This window comes from Hipposideros armiger, unplaced genomic scaffold (assembly GCF_001890085.2).
Source record: "Hipposideros armiger isolate ML-2016 unplaced genomic scaffold, ASM189008v1 scaffold_549, whole genome shotgun sequence".
NCBI classification, from domain to species: Eukaryota; Metazoa; Chordata; class Mammalia; order Chiroptera; family Hipposideridae; genus Hipposideros; species Hipposideros armiger.
The window spans coordinates 492,551-510,654 of record NW_017731899.1 but is presented as its reverse complement, the minus strand read 5'-3'; the positions used below and the strand labels follow the sequence as shown (position 1 = coordinate 510,654).

The window sequence follows — 18,104 nt, the reverse complement described above, 5'->3', positions numbered from 1 at the left end:
CACACACACACACACACACACACACTGCCTCTGTCCCCAACAGACTCAGGCAGGCTCTTTTCCTGATGCAGATACAGAGCAGGGCCTGATATGCACACACAGGCCCCTTAGGTGTGGTGGGGCCAGAAGCTGAGCCTTGTTATCCTCCCAACCAGATCAGTCAGAGAGGAGGGAGTCCTTGCCCACCCCCACCCATGCAGACCTCTGAAGCTAAAGTGCTGCATGGGCTGCAGCTGGCACTGCAGCAGACGAGATTAGACTCTAGCAGAATGGAAAGGGAGGCCCCGTGAGGACTGGCTCTGCCCCTTTTTCCTGCTTCCACTCCCCTAGCAAGTTCCTTGTGTGGCATCCGCAGGCAGCCTAAATTCACACTGAGATTGCCTCATCTACCATTTCCTTTCATGGGTGGGGAATCTGAGTCACTAGGGGTTAAAGAACTACCCAAAGGCATGTGGTGAGTTAGTGGCAGTGAGTAGATCAGAATCCTGAACTCCTGGCTTCCCATCCAGGGTGCTGTCTGCTGCACAATGCTTGTCAGCCCAAGGTCCCTTCCCCATCAGAGAAGTGGGTTTATTCCTACTGGAAAGTACTGGAAAATGGTACTCAGACCAGAGGCTTCTCCCACAGTCTGCTGAGGGCATCATGTGACTGCAAACCCAGCCCTGGGGTGCAGACACAACTAGAAGCACCGGTAAAGGTTGTCTCCCTTTTAGACCACCGGGAACGTAGCCCCAGAGGTACAGACTCCTGGAACGGCTCCAGCAAGCCCGACGGAGTCAGAGCAAGTCAGGCCACACATGGAACAGAGAGCAGCCTGGCATGTGCTCAGCACTGCATATGTCACAGAAGCTGTGGGAGGGACAGAGGAAGTAGAAGGCCTGGTTTTGAAACGTTTCACTTTTCAAAATGATGGGGCAGTATGGTTCAGTGATTAAAAGCATGCGCTTTGGAGTCCCACGTACCTAGATATTGCCCCTCACTAGATGTGTGGCCGTGAGCCTCAGCTTCTGAGTCTGCTAAATGGTAGGAAACAGCCCAGCATCTGCTCAATAAATGGTAGCTGATGCTGGCTCTGTATTTTTTTTTTAAAGATTTCATTGGGGAATTGGGGGAGAGGAATAGCGTTGGGGAATCGGGGAAGGGGAACAGACAAGTTGCTGTCCTTTTGTTCTTCAGTCTAGTTGTGGAGGACGTCCCTTCACTGGCCCATGTTGGTATTATCATTGCGCTCTTCCCGGGTGAGGCAGTCACTCGCTGGCCATTGGACGGCCGCCCACAGCGGCTCACTGCAGTTCACAGCACCTCTCGCCGGCTGCCGGCCAGGCCCACTGCAGCCTATGCCGTCGCCGGTGATTCTCAGCAGCCCAGCTCCAGGTTGAGCTGTTGTTCACCATCTTAGCTGTAGAGGGTGCAGCATCACTGGCCCTCATGTGGGATCCAAACTGGGGCCCTGCTGCTCAGAGCTGGCGTCCCAAGCCACTTTGGGAAACCAACGCGCCACTTGGCCGGCCCAACCGGCTCTGTTTTTAAGACCTCAACGGAGGCAGCACTGGGAGGCCAGCTCTGGGCCTCCATTAGCCAGTGTGTTTTGTAAGTGTTTGGGAGGAGAGGAGCTGTCCACTGTCTCAGTGCTGATCTGTCTGGGACTCGATCCTGGGCAGGAGCCTTCCAACCACTCAGGACCCCTGAAAAACTGCCAGACAGTGTTTATGGAGGAGTAAGGACAGGAGTGGGGCAGGAACTAGAAGAAATAGCTCTTCCTGAATATTCTAGTCCTAGGGATACAAGACAAGCTCCACTGCTCCACTGCAGCTCAGAGACAGGAAATGAACACAAGCCAGACATCCTTAGAAGTCAGTTCAAACTCAGAGAAGCCATTGTTCATGGATCGGTTCAATGCCTCACATTCTATACTCAGGAAGATCAATCATACACGTCTGTCCTCCTGGAGCCGGTATGAGTTGCAGATAAAGAAGCTGCAGCTGCTGCCACGGGCAGGTTTAATGGAATTTCAAGGCAAAGTGCAACCTTCACTGGCTGGCTGTGTGGGCACGGTGAGCTTGGTAGAGAGCAATGGCTCCATGTCTAGGCCAGGCAGACACTAGCTGGGTTGCAGCTCCTTCTGTTTTCCCTGCTGTGGTTTAGGTGATGGAGGTCTGGGCTGGCGGAGGATCTGTCACGGGCTATCTGTGAGACCTTGGGCAAGCTGCTTAGCTGCAAACCTCCATCAGCCCGTTTATAAGCAGGATGGCCATGCCTATTCTAGGAACCGTAAATTGGGAACTGGACATAAAGTGCTCAGCAGAAGGCCTGGTCCACGGGGAGCGCTCAGGCAATTGTACATGCATCACACACTGACTTCCTATACCGCCCAGCAGCCCAAGGATCCGGTTTGGGAAGGGTGGGGGGAATAGAAGTAATCATTGATTGGGCATCAACAGGAGAGATTGGGGGCAACCAAATCTGGGCATCAGAACAGAGTCCCAGTTATCACGTGCAGAGTCAGACAGGCCTGGGTCCACACCACCTCCATTATTAGCTTTGACACGCTGGGCAAACTACTTAACCTTTTCAACCTCAGTTTCCTAATCTGTATGATGGGGGGTAACTACAGCCTCTCTCATACAGGGCCCCTGTGAATAGTAAACGAGATTAAGTAGACAGGGTCTGGGGATCATAGCAAGCCTGTGATAAATGTTCTTATCACCCTGATCCCATCAGACAACGGTGCCTTAACTTCTCCCAGGAGGTCATCCGCTGAGACTGCAGGCTTCCTCTTCCCTCCATTGGGCACACTTCCTTCTGTGCCTGGCCTGTAGGGCCTGGGACAGCCATGCTGAGACACAGGGGTGAAAAGGCCCTGTTCAGAAAACCAATTCCTCTCCTCCCTGGTAAGGGGCAAGTGGGCCAGAGGCCTGCTGGTTCTGTTGGGAGGATTCTAGTCAACTGGTTGTGCTTGCTGAGCTTGAGGGTTGGGCTGGGGGTAAGCATGAACAGCCTGCAGGGAGAGGGACCACCAGTCTGAAAATGGGCAGCACCTGGCAGCAGAAAGAGCACTGGACAGTGAGGCAGGGCTCTGAGTTCCAGGCCCTGGTGTTTGCCACCACTCCCACACTATACTCCACGTCCCATGACTCTCTCTCTCTCTCTCTCTCTCTCTCTCTCTCTCTATATATATATATATATATATATATATATATATATTCACTTATAGTTGACATATAATATTATACAACATCAGCTTCAGGTGTACAGGGCAGTGATCAAGCCTCTTCCCCACCCATGATGCAGTCTCCCTAGCAAGACATGTGGCCACCACCTTTCTTTCCAGGCTTTCTGCAGGCCCACCTTCTCTCTAGAACCACAAATAAGCAGCAGGCTTCGGCCTTGAGGCATTCACTCAGGCACCTCCCTTTCCCTGGAATGCCAGCTTCTAAGACCCTCCTCTCACAGAAATCCCATTCCCATTCCGCAAAGGGATGTGCTGTCTGTGTCCACAGCAACTTTGATGGGACCTCTCTTGAGGGCATTGGTGATGTTCGAGTTTCTGTTCAGTTTATATAGATCTTTCATCTCTTTCTAAAGACAGTCACGGAGAGGGCCACTGAGCCCCCTGCCTCTCATTGGAGTATGTGTGCTGTGTGTATGTGTGCAAATGTGATATAGTGAAAGAGCATGGATTTTAATGCCCAGTAGATGTGCACCCCCAACTCACGTGAAGATTCTGCCATCTTAATCAATTCATTCTATCTTTTCTTTTGATGGAAATTAGGGACCTTTCCGGGTCTCAGCACCTTTACTTGTCAAGATGGGCTCATGATGTCTACGCTGTACGGTTGCGGCAAGGACGCTCAGTGACGTGTTTATGCACCTGCCTCTGTGTAGAACTATATTAATCCATCTAAACGGATGAGACTCGGCGCTGTTTTGGAACCCTCCCTCGGGGTCCAGTCACAGCATTTAATGACTCACATTAACACCCCATCACCTCTCTTCAGCTCAGAGAAGCATGACATGCAGATCTGGCCACAGTGTGGTCCCCCGTTCCAAGCTCCAGGGCTTTATTCATCATTCCTAATCAAGTGGGCCAGATTCTTGTCTTTTCACAAAGGGCAGTGGAAACCCTGTGTCAAGGCCTGAACAGGAACAGGCATCTCCTTTCCTGGGTGACTGTGACTTCACGGCTGGTGTCTGGGGCTGTGCTCAGTGAAGCCCAGTCCTACTGAAGCCAAGGGGACTGAGGACCTGGTCGCTATGGAGGTCCGCCCTCCCACAGCCCCACTGGGGGCGGGAAGGAAATGATGTGAGTGTCTGTGTGCATGTGCACAGTGTGCATGTTCACTGGTGTATTGCCTTTGAACCTGGGTACCTGGACACCAATGTCATTGTGGTGTTGCGAAGTTGCGATAATTTCAAGTTCCAGACCGAGGACACTGCTTGAGAAGGTGACAGAGGACCTCTGGAGTGTGCAGAAAGGGCCACTCTATACAGCTAGGGATCCTGGCTTCCTTCTTTACCAATCCTGTCACTGAAGCTCTTTCAGCCTCGGTGTCCTCAAATCTGAGATGTGGAAAATGGAAAGCTTTTCTTGTCATTGTCTCAGGAATTAAATAAAGTGCGATAATGTCTGGGTGTGTTTTGTAAACTCCAACGTGCTAAGAGAGTATTCGTTGATGCTTTATACTGGGCTTCCTACAACACACTGGTGAGCTTCAGCGAGTGCCTCCAGGCGAGAGCATCAGGCCACTGTTGGGGGATGTGCCCAGGTGATGAGTAGGCATCCAGCCAGCCCACCTGCCCGCTCCGTGCTCCTCAGGGCACAGCCATGGACCACCCGGGTCACCTAAGGAGCTCATTAACAATGCAGATCCCCGACTCGCTGACTTGGAAACCCCAGAAATAAGACCCATGAACCTAAATCTCTAGCCCGCACCCCAAGTTTATCGGGTAATTCTGATAAACAGTAAAGTATGAGAATCATGGACCCAGCAGTGTCCCTGGGAGAATACTCGTTGATTCATTTACTCCACAAACAGGGCGGAGGCACCTATCTCACGCCAGGGGCTATTGTGGGGGCAAAGTCTTTGGGAGCAGGGCAGACATGCAGGGGATACACACAGGTGAACACCTCACTCTGATGTCACAATGAAGACGTGTATCCAGCCCTGAAATCCACAGGCCAGCTGAGGGGCCAAGCAAAGAGGGGGCTGCAGGCATTCTTTTCCATTTCCTTCTCTGGGAGGCAGAGCGGGGCACACACATTATCTTTCATTGCTCCTCAGAACCCTGAAAGGTGAAGAAGGAAACTGAGGCTCAACGAGGTAGGCTCAGGAACTTGCCCCGGGTCCCACGGAGTCAGTGGATGTTGGTAAATGTTCAAACCCAGGCTCTCAAGGTGGGGAGGGGAGTCCTGATCCACACACCTTCCCCACAGGGTCTTGACAAAGAGCTAGAAGGCCCGCAGTCTCTGTGCCCTTTCCTGAGGGAAGCTGAGACCTGTATGCCCAGAGTCCCTGGGGCTGCCACCAAGCCACGCCAGCCACCATCCTCCGTTTTCTAAAGAGTTCCTGCCCATTGTATCATTCGGGTCCCTCATAAGCCGGACCCTGCTGCCTCACCAGGCCCAAGGCAGATGGTGTGCGGGCTGACAGATGGCAGCAGCTGGAACTCGGGCTGGAATGCTGAGGATCAGCCACACCAGGGCTCTGCTGAGGCTAGCTGTGACAGATACATCTGAGTGTTCAGGGTCAGGGTCTGATAAAGGCCTCTCCTGGCTGAGGGCAAGCTCAGGGGACTCGCAGCGAGTCTCCGTGCTCCTGCCAGCAGGCCGGAGGGTGCTGCTGAAGCTCAGGCTGAAAGGCGAGGGGAAGAGGGCACCATGGACTGAGAGCCCATGAGCGCACGTGCTGCCCTGAGCCAGGCCATCGGTCACGGCAGACGGAGAGATGGGGTTTCCTTCCCCTCTCAGCAAAAGGAGCCCCTGAGCTCCCCGCCGCTCAGCCCAGAGAGGGAAGAGCATCAGTCCTGGGAGGTTCAGCTGGGACAGGTGCAGCAGGACCTCCATGTCCAGGTCAGGCCAGCCTGGCACCCAGGCTGGGCCAGGTGGCACTGAGGCATGAAGGTGCCCAGGTGTGCCTCCCTTTTCTCAGAGACTTCTTTGACTCAGCCTGGCTCTGACACACATAGGGGAGCATAGTGGGGGTGCTACCAGGAGCGAATCACCTTGCATGGAAGACTTCGGGGCTAGTTCTCTTAGTGTGTGTATGTCAGTGTGTGTGTGTGTGTGTGTGTGTGTGTGTCAGTGTGCGTGAGTGAGTGAGTGTGTGTGTGTGTGTGTGTGTGATGCATCAGCGGGGATTTCTGTGATAGAAGCTGCCAGGTTCTGGAGAGAGAAGAGGAGAGGGAAGAACAAGAGGCGAGGAGAAAATTGGGGGTGGGAGAGACAGACGGAGACAACAGCAGTTGGGAGAGAGAGAAGCACAGCAGGGGAGAGGGGGGGAGAGAGAGAGAGAGAGAGAGGTGGAAAGGAGAGCAAAAAGGGAGAGTGAGCAAGACGAGCAGAGAGAGGGGAGGAAGAGGAACCAAGGGAGCAGAAGGGTGCGCGGAGCAGAGGCAGAGGGATGGGGTGAGGGCAGGCGGAAGCAGAGGCAGAGCGGGGGCGCAGGCGCCTGCAATCCAAGATCCGAAGGCGCTAAAAGCTCCGGATTCAGCGGCGCACCCGGCGCTTGCCCAGGAGGTGGCGCGAGGCTCCGCGGTGGTGGCTGTGAGCCCAGGTGCCTGCCCGGGAGGTGGCTCGGGGCTCCGGGGTGGCTGTGCGCCCTCAAGGGAGCCATGGCGGCGGGGGCCGGGGGTCGCCGGGCGGCGGGCCGCGCCGTGGCCGCGCCGGGTTGCCGGCCCTGAGCGCCGGCGGGCGCGCACCATGAACTCGTGGGACGCGGGCCTGGCGGGGCTGCTGGTGGGCACGATGGGCGTCTCGCTGCTGTCCAACGCGCTGGTGCTGCTCTGCCTCCTGCACAGCGCCAACATCCGCCGCCAGGCGCCCGCGCTCTTCACCCTCAACCTCACGTGCGGCAACCTGCTGTGCACCGTGGTCAACATGCCGCTCACCCTGGCCGGCGTCGTGGCGCAGCGACAGCCGGCTGGCGATCGCCTGTGCCGCCTGGCCGCCTTCCTGGACACCTTCCTGGCCACCAACTCCATGCTCAGCATGGCAGCGCTCAGCATCGACCGCTGGGTGGCCGTGGTCTTCCCGCTGAGCTACCGCGCCAAGATGCGCCTCCGGGACGCCGCTCTCATGGTGGCCTACACGTGGCTGCACGCGCTCACCTTCCCCGCCGCTGCGCTCGCCCTGTCCTGGCTGGGCTTCCACCAGCTGTACGCTTCGTGCACGCTGTGCAGCCGGCGGCCGGACGAGCGCCTGCGCTTCGCCGTCTTCACGGGCGCCTTCCACGCACTCAGCTTCCTGCTCTCCTTCGTCGTGCTCTGCTGCACGTACCTCAAGGTGCTCAAGGTGGCCCGCTTCCACTGCAAGCGCATCGACGTGATCACCATGCAGACGCTCGTGCTGCTCGTGGACATCCACCCCAGGTGAGGGTGCTGGGACCGGCTTCCGGGGACATGGTGAGGGGCCGGGGGGGGGCCTGTGTGGGAGAAAGGGGGTCCATGCCTCCCCCACGCTCCAGTGTGCAGCCTGGAACAAGCCCTTTTCCCACCGAGTCTCGATTTCCTCTGGGGAAGACTATGGTGGGGGAGGGGCCACGCTGCCGGTCTTAAGACAGGTGCTTGGAGCATCAGCAAAGCAGAACCACCAAAAGTGTGGGTGAAACAACGTATATGGTTTTCGAAGCATCAGGGTAGAAATCAGAGAGTCAGAAGTTGGTTGGACTTCTCATACTTATTTTATGTCTGCGGTTTTCACTTGAAACAGCGTGTGTGAAAGCAGCGGTCTCTGTTCACTGCTGGAAGCCTCTCAAAGGTTCTCCCCAGGCCCTGGGAGGGTGGCCTAGATGCTCAGGGAGCTCCTTAAAAGCTCTCCAATGGGAACGTGCTGCTCTTCCAGGTCTGTCATTTCTCTGGGGTCTGTGCTGTCTGTCTCCTGATGGGGTGTGTGTGAGTGTGTGTGTGTGTGTGTGTGTGTGTGTGTGTCTCCTGGGGCTGCACCTCTCTCTGTGGGTCCTTAAAGAAGCATCTGAATGCTCTGGGAGGATGGGGGGAGGGTGGCGGGGGGCTCTTCCTGGTCTTCCCAGACAACACTGTCCTGTGGCTCCTGGAGAGCCCAGAGGCCCCTGCAGAGGGAGGGGGTCACTCCTGAGGCTCCCACCCACCTCCACCTTCATCTGGGGGCTGTTTCTCAGGCAGCTCAGGATGGTGGGCTCAGGTGCAGGTACCTCCCATCCCCCCGGAATTCCTGCCATCCCCTGGGGGAGACACTTAGCTGAGCCGTCCTCAGCTCACCTCTGCTTTCCTTACAAAAAGAGGAAAGGTCGAAGGGAAATGGTGGTGTCTCTGTGGACTCTGGTATTTTGTATCTCATTGTCCCAGGGAAAGGCAGACTCTGTCACCCAGGACCCTTGATAAGGGGGCTTTGGCTTCTAGAAGGCACTGACAGTGAGGCAGGCAGAGAGCACCAATGGAGGGGAGGCCAGGCGCAGGGAGAGAGCTCAGTCCCTAGGATGAGACTGCCCCCTGCCCCCAGGGAGAAGCAAGCTCGTAGCTGAGAGGGACAGAGCAGGGTGTCCGTCTGAGCAAAGGTTCTTTCCAACCTGAGCTTTTCATGCCCGTGAGCAGTAAAGAGAAAAGTCTTTGAACTTCACTGTGTCTGCACAAGGGTAGGCATGCGTGTGTTCATTGTTCCTCCTCCGATTGGCCCTTCCTGATTATTTTCTGATGAATTAGATGAAGATTCATCATAGAATCTTCCTTGCAGAATCACATACGTGTACTACATGTGAATGGCCTACAGCACATGATGCCAGGGTGTATGAACCCATGCGTATGAATGTATGAGCTTCAGACACAATCCCATGTGTTCCTATATCAACTGCGTGTGTTACAGACAGATCACCCCTTGTGTGCAGGTCACAGGTGTGGCCTGCGTGCACACTGACACAGAGACGTGGGCTGACTCACTGCATGTGTCCGCCTCGGTTCACCATCATTTAAGGAAGTATTCTGCAGCCACAGCTGGGGGGCTCATACCCTTGTCATGCAGGGGCAGGGGGCCCTCCTCTTAGACAGTGCACCCCCACTGCTATGGAAGTCAGAGGCAATGCGGTTTAACTCCAGGTCCTGGCTGATTTCTACAGTGGGCCCTCTCGCCGTGAGTAGAACAGCAGAGAACAGGTTGAGCCTGGAAAGGAATAAGTTCCTTTTTAGACCAGAACACAGCGCATCTCTGCTCTCCTCTGAGTTCCAGGGGCTGAGGGGCCGTAGCTCCTTTTCAGCTCTTTTAGGATGTAGGGCCCGCCCCATGCTCACCGACTCGAGGCAAGACACAGCAGAGAGAGTTCCCAGGGGTCTCAGGAGCAGAGGCAGCGGCTCTGCTAGCTTCTGGCCCCTTTTCTCTCCTCCCCTCCCTTCCAGGGGGACCTTGACCTACCCTAAGCCCAGGATGCTTTGAGGAGCCCTGCGAGGCCAAGGAGCAGTGCCAGGTGCACTGGGGAAAGGAGGGACTTCTGGGACAAGGACAGCCCTTGGCTAGTTCAGATGGGTCCCACTGGCCGAGGGCCGACCTGAGGTTTTGGAAGAGTGGGTGTGACAGCACTGCCCCTGCAGTGACCACAACATGCTTTTCTCTGTGGGGTCCGTCCCCAGAGTGAGAGGGTGGGCAGTGGGCCACACAGGAGGGCACCAGCTCCCTGACAGTTGACCCACAGGCTCGTTCTTGGTGGCTCAAACTCTTCCTCCCTACAAATGAGAAACTACAGAGCTATCTGGGGGGTGGGTCTGCCCCCAGCACCCCCAAGCCTTAGGCACTGAGGCTCCGGGAAGACCAGCCAAGACTCCTGGGCTGGTTTGGTGCTGAGAGCCGGGCCACCTGGGGGCGCCAGTCCCGGATCAGCAGAGGCCAGGAGGCTTCCTTCTCTGGACAGCTCAGGGAACAGGTGGAGTCTGCCCACTGAGGCTTCTTACTTACCAGCCACCATGCGAATGGCCTCCTGGGACTTAATTCAAATGGACCCCTTTTGCATCCCCTGAGGCCCAGGGTGGTGGGTAGTCAGGAAGCTCCCGGTGGTGCCTACTCTCCACCGAGTGTTGAACTGAATGAGGCGAGTGGCAGGCTGGGCTCCTTGGCTTTGACACCACCAGAAGATCAGGGACACTCTGCTCTGAATTCAACCTGGGACCCTCAGAGACGTTCCCCATGCCTGCCTTTCTGTGGCGGTGTCTCGAGTTACTACATTCATAAGGCAGTTTGGAATTCCTGAGATCTATTACCCACCTGGTTCCCTGGCTGCTCAGTCGGCTTGGTTCAGTTCTCCCAAACCACAGCTCAGGACTGGTTATAGCAGGTCCTCCCCCTGGTGCCACCACACACGTGGGCTCTCACCGGATGTGTGACACAGGTGGGGAGCCGGGGTGCTGATGTGGCAGTCCCTCTGCAGGCCGCTGCTCACCAGCAGGCGTAGGTTCATGACTTCCCAGAGTGGGATGGAGCCCACTCATCCCGTGATCAAGGTCTGCTGGGACTGGCTGAGAGCTGACCCTGGAGAGTGTCCAGATTGTGGCATAGTCCACGGAAGGGCCCGTACAGATAACCTCACTGTGCCCTTGGTTTTACAGGTGAGGACATTGGGAGACCCAAGGAAGTGGGAGACTTGCCTCATTTAGCAGATCTAGAATGTGGCCAAGACCCACGCCCAGATCTGCCCTGAGATTTTTGGATGGGAAATAGTGCAGATGGAGGCGCACACACATCATCTATGTAAATATTTAGAAGTTCTACATTTAGCTTAGAAACTGTTCGATGAAACGCGTTCTACCCTCCCACCTTGACACGTGCAGGTGCACGGTGGGAAGTTCATGAGCTTAATTGTCCGACCTCGTACTTGTATAACGCGTTTCAAGGTTGGGTTCAAATTTCAAACTCTCAGGCTCCTTGGGATTCAGCCTCATACATGGTGGGCGCGCTGAGCCGGCCCTGAGCACACAGCCCCCGACTCGTCCACACCACTGGCTCCCGCCAGCACCGCCAGGGGCCTCCCTTACACAAACTGGACATCATGAGTTGTGCACCCACGTGTTACTCACCAGTGTCACCCTTCAAGTCTCAAGCTGAGCACACAGGTGGCACAGTCCACCCTCAGGAGGATGGGCCCTGCACATGTTCTGGAAGCAGAATCAGGGCATTTGGGCAAGGGATGCCATGTTTAGAGAGAGGTGTGGGCCCCTCAATGCCCAGGGCCAGGACACACCCCTCTTGCCAGGTCTGAGGGCGGGACTGCTCACACCATGTCCTGGCCCCAAACTCATGGCTTTTCACCACTGGTCAGCTCATTACCTGGCCTTTTGTTTCATTCTCCTAGAAGCCACAAACAAGCCTGGGTCACTCTGAGCACTTGGAGCTTGGGGTCTGGACCACCTACAGTCATCTGGGCATCAGTCAGGACCCAGACTGTGGTGTTGAGCCTGGAGATATTCAGGTTGGCAGGTTTTCACCATGATGGCCTCATCTGTGGACTTTCCAGATCGTCCCAGCATTCTATCCCCTCTGCCTCATTCTTGAAACCTGCTGGGGAACATCTTTTGGATGCCATGGGCCACAGTGCAGGAAAGCCTGTCTCCTTTTATCACAAGGAAACTCTGTGTCCTCTTAGAGCCCCGGGACCCCCACATTGGCACACGTGCTCACACTCTGGGCGAATGAACCTGGCCAGGGGAGCTTGGCTCTCTCGCCCTCTGCACTGAGATTTCCATCCGGGGATCTAAGGACTCTAGCGGCCACCACCTGGCCCAAGAACATCTGGGGAATGCATTCGTGTGGTTAAAGGCAGCTTACTCATCACCCAGTGATCCTATGGGAGGCACTGGGGTCTGGGGACACACACCAGATCTTGGAGTCCAGAGACCTGGAATGAGTCATGGTCTGTCCTGAACTCACAGGGTCTGTCCTGACCCTGGGCGTGGCCCTGTGTGACCTTTCTGGCCCTCAGTGTCCTTATCTGCAAATAAGGAAAATAACTGTTCTCAGGACTGCAAGAATTCCATGAGCTCAGTTTTGCAAAGGTATCTATAGTGGGGGGAAATGACAAGTATGAAGTGATTTTGTTATGTTGTTCTGGGAGCTGGTGAGCTGCTCTCATACTGTGAGAAGCAAGAGGATTGCACTGCTCCCCTTAGAAACTGGGGACTACACTTCCTTCCTCATTCCTGCCACCAACCTGTTCTTACCTGGAAATCAGGGGAGCCCCAGGCAGAGAAGATGGATCCATTCTTTTGCAAGAGTTCTAGGAAACAGCTGTGTGGTTTCTGACTAGGAATAATAGACTGGGGGCCAGCAACTGTGTGCTACGCCCACCTGCAACCCACTCTCTGGATGGGCAAATCTCTCTCTTCTCTGAGTCCCAGTTTTCCCCATCTGTGAGCTTGGTTGGGGGGTGAGAGGGTCTCTCTGACTACATATGCCATAGAGTCTCGCCAGTCTGTCCCAGAGCAGAGACATGACCAGCCCATGAGATGCTAACGTTAGGCACAACATCACCCTGGACACCCTCTGGGTTATTGTAAAGCACCTGAGAAATGGGTGACATTGTCAGAATCACAAATTGGAGGAGGGCCTGGTCCCAGTGCCACTGCCAGTTTGGCTTCCCTGCAATGAGTCATTTATCTGAATTTGGGGCTCATTTTTTAGGGGATGACCAGAATCTATTCCTCTCATGGGGTCATGGCTGAGGATGTCTGGCTCATGTCCCAGATCTCCAGCAATTCTATCCTCAGTTGCACTGAAGGTTTTGTCAGAAATAGTTTAAAGTTGTGGAGAACATGGCAAACACGCTATGTCTTCGGGTGACCATTGTCCTGGCTTGCCTGGGACAAGGGCCCCAGAGTAAAGGACTTCAAGTTCTAGAGTCAAGACAGCCTCTGGCAAATCAAGGTGAGTTAGTCACCTCACTGCCCCCAGACCTTCCAGTTGGGGACTAATGTCTTCTTTCCACGCCCGCCCATACCCTGCACATGTCACTCAAGCCAGAGAACTTTAGTAGAAAACTCTGCAGAAACCCAGGTGTAAATGAAATGTCAAGAGACTTAAGACCAACTCTTGCTGTGTGACCTTAGGCAAAGTCACCTTTCTGTCCCCCTCACTGTATTCTTCAGATTTTCTGGGTGAGATGATGCCCTGGTGCCTCCCTACCTATGAACCCCCATCGCAGTATCTAAGATGTCACAAAGTTAAGACTCAAAAAGTGTGGGTTTGTATTAATATAGTTATTAGAAATTAATTAGTAATATTAGTCATGAGTAATAAATTTTCAGCCAGTATGAAACCTGTTTGTACGAAGCCAAACTCCAGTTCCCAACTCTCTAAATTCCTGGAAAGGCTCAAGGCAAGGGAGAAAAATCCTGTAGGAATTTCGGGGCCTTCAATCCAAACAGGTGTGGAATTGTCCCCGTGATCAGATACCTGATGAAGAAGAGTTTTGATTAAATATTAAAATCGTGGTTCATGTGGAAGAAAGGGAAGGCTGTCCTGGCGTTCACACTGCACATGGACCTGGCTCATGAATATTCATTATCTCCACTCCTTGCTTTCGTTGAACAGACTGGCCTATTTTTGGAGCCGAGTCACTGCGGCCAGGCCTGGCTCTGCCAACTTATCTTCACTTCCTGGGCAGCTTCGGATCATGTGATTTAGTTTAAAAGCAAATGGTAAAAACATGTGCCATCATTGGGCCCCGTGGGATGGAGCACGGGTTTGCCTCTCCATGCTCCTCAGCTGTAGTCATGGACAGACTGGCTGTCGCTCGTGTATGTCCCTGTGGCTGCAGGAAATGGGTTGCAAGAACCACTGCTCCCAGCTGGCATGAGATGTCTCTTCTCAAAAGATCCTAGAGCAAAGTAGAGTCAGGAACAGGGTGTAGTTAGAAGTGTAGGCAACAAGCTCTTGAATCCATCCTCAGAGCTGTGTCCCCGATTCTCCAGGGACTTGGCAGTCCCTTCGCTGAGCTTGGTCTCTGAAGGAATGGAGGGACCTCTCTTTCAGTGACCCCATAAGTGGTGTCTGTAGCTCCAGGCAGGGCTGAGAATTTGGAGTGGGAGACACAGGGCTGGAGGTGTGGAGGACAGGCAGGCCCTGCACACACAGTCCAGGCTGACCCAGGTGAAAAGGACCAGCTTTGAGTCACGTGGACACAGGCTCAACCCTTGTCTCCACTTCTCAGCTGAGCAAATCACTTGGCCTCACTGAGCTCATGATATTCATTGGAAAACAGGGCAGCACCACCTGGCAGGAGCAATTGCGGTAAGGGTAAAACTTAGAGCTACTACTTAGAGAGTGTGGACTCTGGGGCTGGGCCATAGCTGGTGATCAGCAAATAATACGAGCAATAATAATAATAAGAGTTTTATATGATTTGCACTGGCTTGGGAACTGTGCTAACTGCTGTGTGCATTGAATGCATTTCGTACACCTGTGTGCTTTAGGCATTCAATTCTCAAAACAGTCCTTTGTGGCATTTTATTATATTACTACCCACATTGGACCGATGATGGCCCCGAGACAGCATGCCCAAGGTCACACGGCTGCAGCCAAGGCTTGACCTCAGGTCTCCCTGGCCGCGTAGCCAAGTTCCTACACTCGAGGCTACTGCCTGTGCTTAGTATAGTAACTCACTGTGACCAGGGCAGGTCGACCTGTGAGTCACCTTCTCTCCTCTCTCACGTGCAGTGTGCGGGAACGCTGTCTTGAGGAACAGAAGAGGCGGCGGCAGCGCGCCACCAAGAAAATCAGCACCTTCATAGGGACTTTCCTCGTGTGCTTTGCGCCCTACGTGATCACCAGGTAAGCCTGACCAATGGGACGCTAACAGTGGCAGGTGGGGCAAGCATGGGGCTTTGGGGAGCAAAGCAGGGCCCACGTGACCTTTAGCAGTCACCAGCCTCCCTCGACCACACGTTTTTCTACAGAGTGCATTGTGGGGTGACAGTGAACTTGACAGTTTTGATGAGAGGGAAGGTGCATGCTTTTTCTCTTTAGCCTTGAATTCTTTTGGATGAAACTCAGAACTAAAAGCGTTGTAAAAGACTCTCTCCCACATGATTTCCAAATCACATCATCCTAATCCTTTATCCTGGACTGCACCCCCAGGAGGCCCGAAAGGAAAGAAAAGGGGGAGAAAGAGAAAGTCTGCAATTGTTGGCTTCCTGCTGCCCCCTGAGCACGGGATAGCCCAGGCTCGCTCTGAGCATCGTCAGCCATCTGCACAGAGCGCAGGGAGCACACGCCGTGCCTAGCCAGGTGGGCCTATCTGTCCTACAGCCCCCGGGGATCTCCCACTCTTCGTCCAGGTGTCGTGAGCTTGTCACATTCTCTCCCAATCCCCAACCCTGTGCCAGCCAAGGTTGCAGTGCTCTGGCTTTGGGACTGTGCATTCTAAAAGCCAACCTGCTCTAGCTACAGGGTGTTCTCTGCACGTTTTAGCCAGAAAATACAAAAAGTATCACCCGGTTAGTTTCGCACACTGGAGGCGAAGCAGAACTCCACAGCTTTGTCACTGGGGTGAAGGACTCCTGGCGCAGCTAGGGTTGATGAGCGCCAGGAGGCAGCAGTGGGGCAGAGGTGGGCTTGTGGGAGCTAAGAAGTCGTTCTGGCAACACATTAGCTGGATCTGATAGGTCTGCAGTTTGCTCGTGGTCTCCTCTTGGACTCTACAGCACCCCCAAGGGGTGGGCTGGGCAAACTGTGGGAGCTCCCTGACAGATGGGGAAACTGAGGCTCAGAGAGGAAATGGATCGCGCCGGTCAGTTGCTTAACAAGGCACAGGGAACCGAGCAGCCCATGCCCCCCTTGGATGACCACTGAGCAGCTCTGGAAACTCTCCTGGATGCAGCGTCAGCTCATGGTCCTCTGCCTCCTTCCTGTCTATAGAAATAAAAGTCAGAGCCACTGAGGCAGCAACAGGCTGACCCTGTGGAATTCAGAGGGGAGAAGTAAGAACAAGCTTGTCTCTTGAACCAAGCCTATAAGTCCCCACTCTGTGCCTGAAGCTGTGCCACCCTCCGTGTCTGGATAATATCTAAAGAGGAGGATTCTGAGGCTCAGACAGGGGCCAGCCTTGCCCAAACCAGCAAGTGACTGAGGCTTCCAGCCCGGGTCTGCCTGGAACCAAAGCCTGCACAGGGACCCCTCGCGCTGCACCATTCTGCGTCTCCTCTGAGAGCACGGAGGCTCCTGCTTTCCTTCCAGAGGGACGTGGGGAGGCACTTCGTGCCCACGACCCACTCAGAACCAGAAAGCTGCAGTTTCTGAGATGATTGAGATCAAGTTGTTGGAGTGTCACTTAAACCCCTCATTGAGCTGTCCGCGCAGAAACTGATACTTCCCACAGCTCCGCAATGACTGTCTCTATCCAGGCAGCCTGACTCGCAACTTCCTCCCATCTGAGCTTCATAAACGTAGATGCATGTGAGAGCCTGGGTTGACATCGGGACAGCAGTGGGGAACTCGGAGCTGGCAAAATCGGGATGCTGAGGAAGAGAAGGGGCTTCTGCTGTGACATTGCCACTCCTTTGAGTTGATCAAGGTCAGGCTGGCTGGGCAGGGGTCCCTTGTCATTGCCCCAATCTATTCACATCTGTCTGACAGTGTTGTCAGATAGGGAAGCATCATTCTTGGGCCAAGAACCATCGAGTCTTCAAATAGCGTCTCAAGCTTCCTTATTAGTATTCCCTTATTAGAGGAGAATATGGAATGTTTATATCTGCACCTGTCACTTACTGGACACCTTTAATGCACCTCGGAGGTACCAGTACATACCTGATTGCACCTCGTACAGCTCTCCTGCAAGGTAAGTACTAGCATGCTCATCTTACAGAGGTCCAGAGAGGTGAGGTGAGTTGCCCAAGGACATAGGAGTAGCAGCTGGCAGAGCCAAGGGAGAAAGGTTGGCATCCGGCCTATGGCCAGTCATTCAGCCTTGCAGCAATGCTACATCCCCAGAGCCTGGAACCAGGCACTGGACATACAGAGAAGCCCATCTACAGGTTGATCCAACTTCCCAACTCAGCATCACGGTGTGACCCAGACACAGCACCAGACCCCCGTGGGTAAAGGCAGGCAGGTGTGTGAGTCCTTCCTCTGGAAGAAAGAGTGGGTTCACATGGAGTCACCTCTGATCTCCCACCTGGCTGACAGCAGTGTGTGTAGACCTGGACTGCAGCCCAGAGGCCTTCAGTGCTGGTGGCTGGGGCCATTGGCAGACTGGGTTGGCACAGTGCTAACAGTGCAGCAAATACCACCCAGGAAGGCAATTCCACCAACTGCACCAACCAGTCAGAGGACCACCTGCAAATGCGAGTTGGGACATGTCAGATGACAGTGGAAAACTTTGGGAAACCTCTACCTTCATTCTTAAAAAGAAACACTATCTCTAGTTACACATAGTGGCTCCCGTGTCCTCAAAGCCTTGGGTCACATCCAACTCTTTCCAGAATGTTTGATCAGGGTCTGAAAATCCACAACAGATTCTCACCCAAAAGCATTCATTAAATATGTTCTGAATTAACATGAACATGCCTAGAAACACTTATAAGGCTATTATCTTCATAGCAGTATATGCTTGCGAATAATTATGGTTCTCCCAAATCATTGGAGTGGGGCTTTGAGGCACTGCGGACCTGACAGCACCATTATGGTGCCTTTTCAAAGTCACAGAATTCTGTAGGTGGCTGAGGGGCTTAGTATGCAGGTGGCTGTCCAGTGTTAATAATCTATTAATAAAATGCCGTTTCCATTCTAATGTCTCATGAAAATTTGAAGTGTCAGCTCATTACTTACAGGTCTCCAAATACACAAACCAAATTCTCCAGAAGTCTTGGGGAGACATCGGACATCGGGGCTGGTGCACAGTGAGTGTGTGTGTGTGTGTGTGTGTGTGTGTGTGTGTGTG

The 18,104-nt window shown here is 54.1% G+C and overlaps 1 protein-coding gene across 3 annotated transcripts in view; it reads left to right on the top strand.

The window, feature by feature from the left end:
* The first annotated feature begins 6,582 nt into the window (after positions 1-6,582).
* GPR26 (G protein-coupled receptor 26) overlaps positions 6,583-18,104 on the top strand; it is a 73,314-nt gene continuing 61,792 nt past the window's right edge. For 2 of the 3 annotated variants that reach the window (XM_019669182.1, XM_019669181.1), the window contains exons 1-3: positions 6,583-7,587; positions 14,885-14,998; positions 17,995-18,063. In XM_019669182.1, coding sequence (XP_019524727.1) covers positions 6,920-7,587; positions 14,885-14,998; positions 17,995-18,063 — 851 coding nt within the window. In that variant the 5' untranslated portion in view covers positions 6,583-6,919. The remainder of the gene's footprint in view (positions 7,588-14,884; positions 14,999-17,994; positions 18,064-18,104) is intronic. The other variant, XM_019669183.1, reaches the window with a different exon arrangement.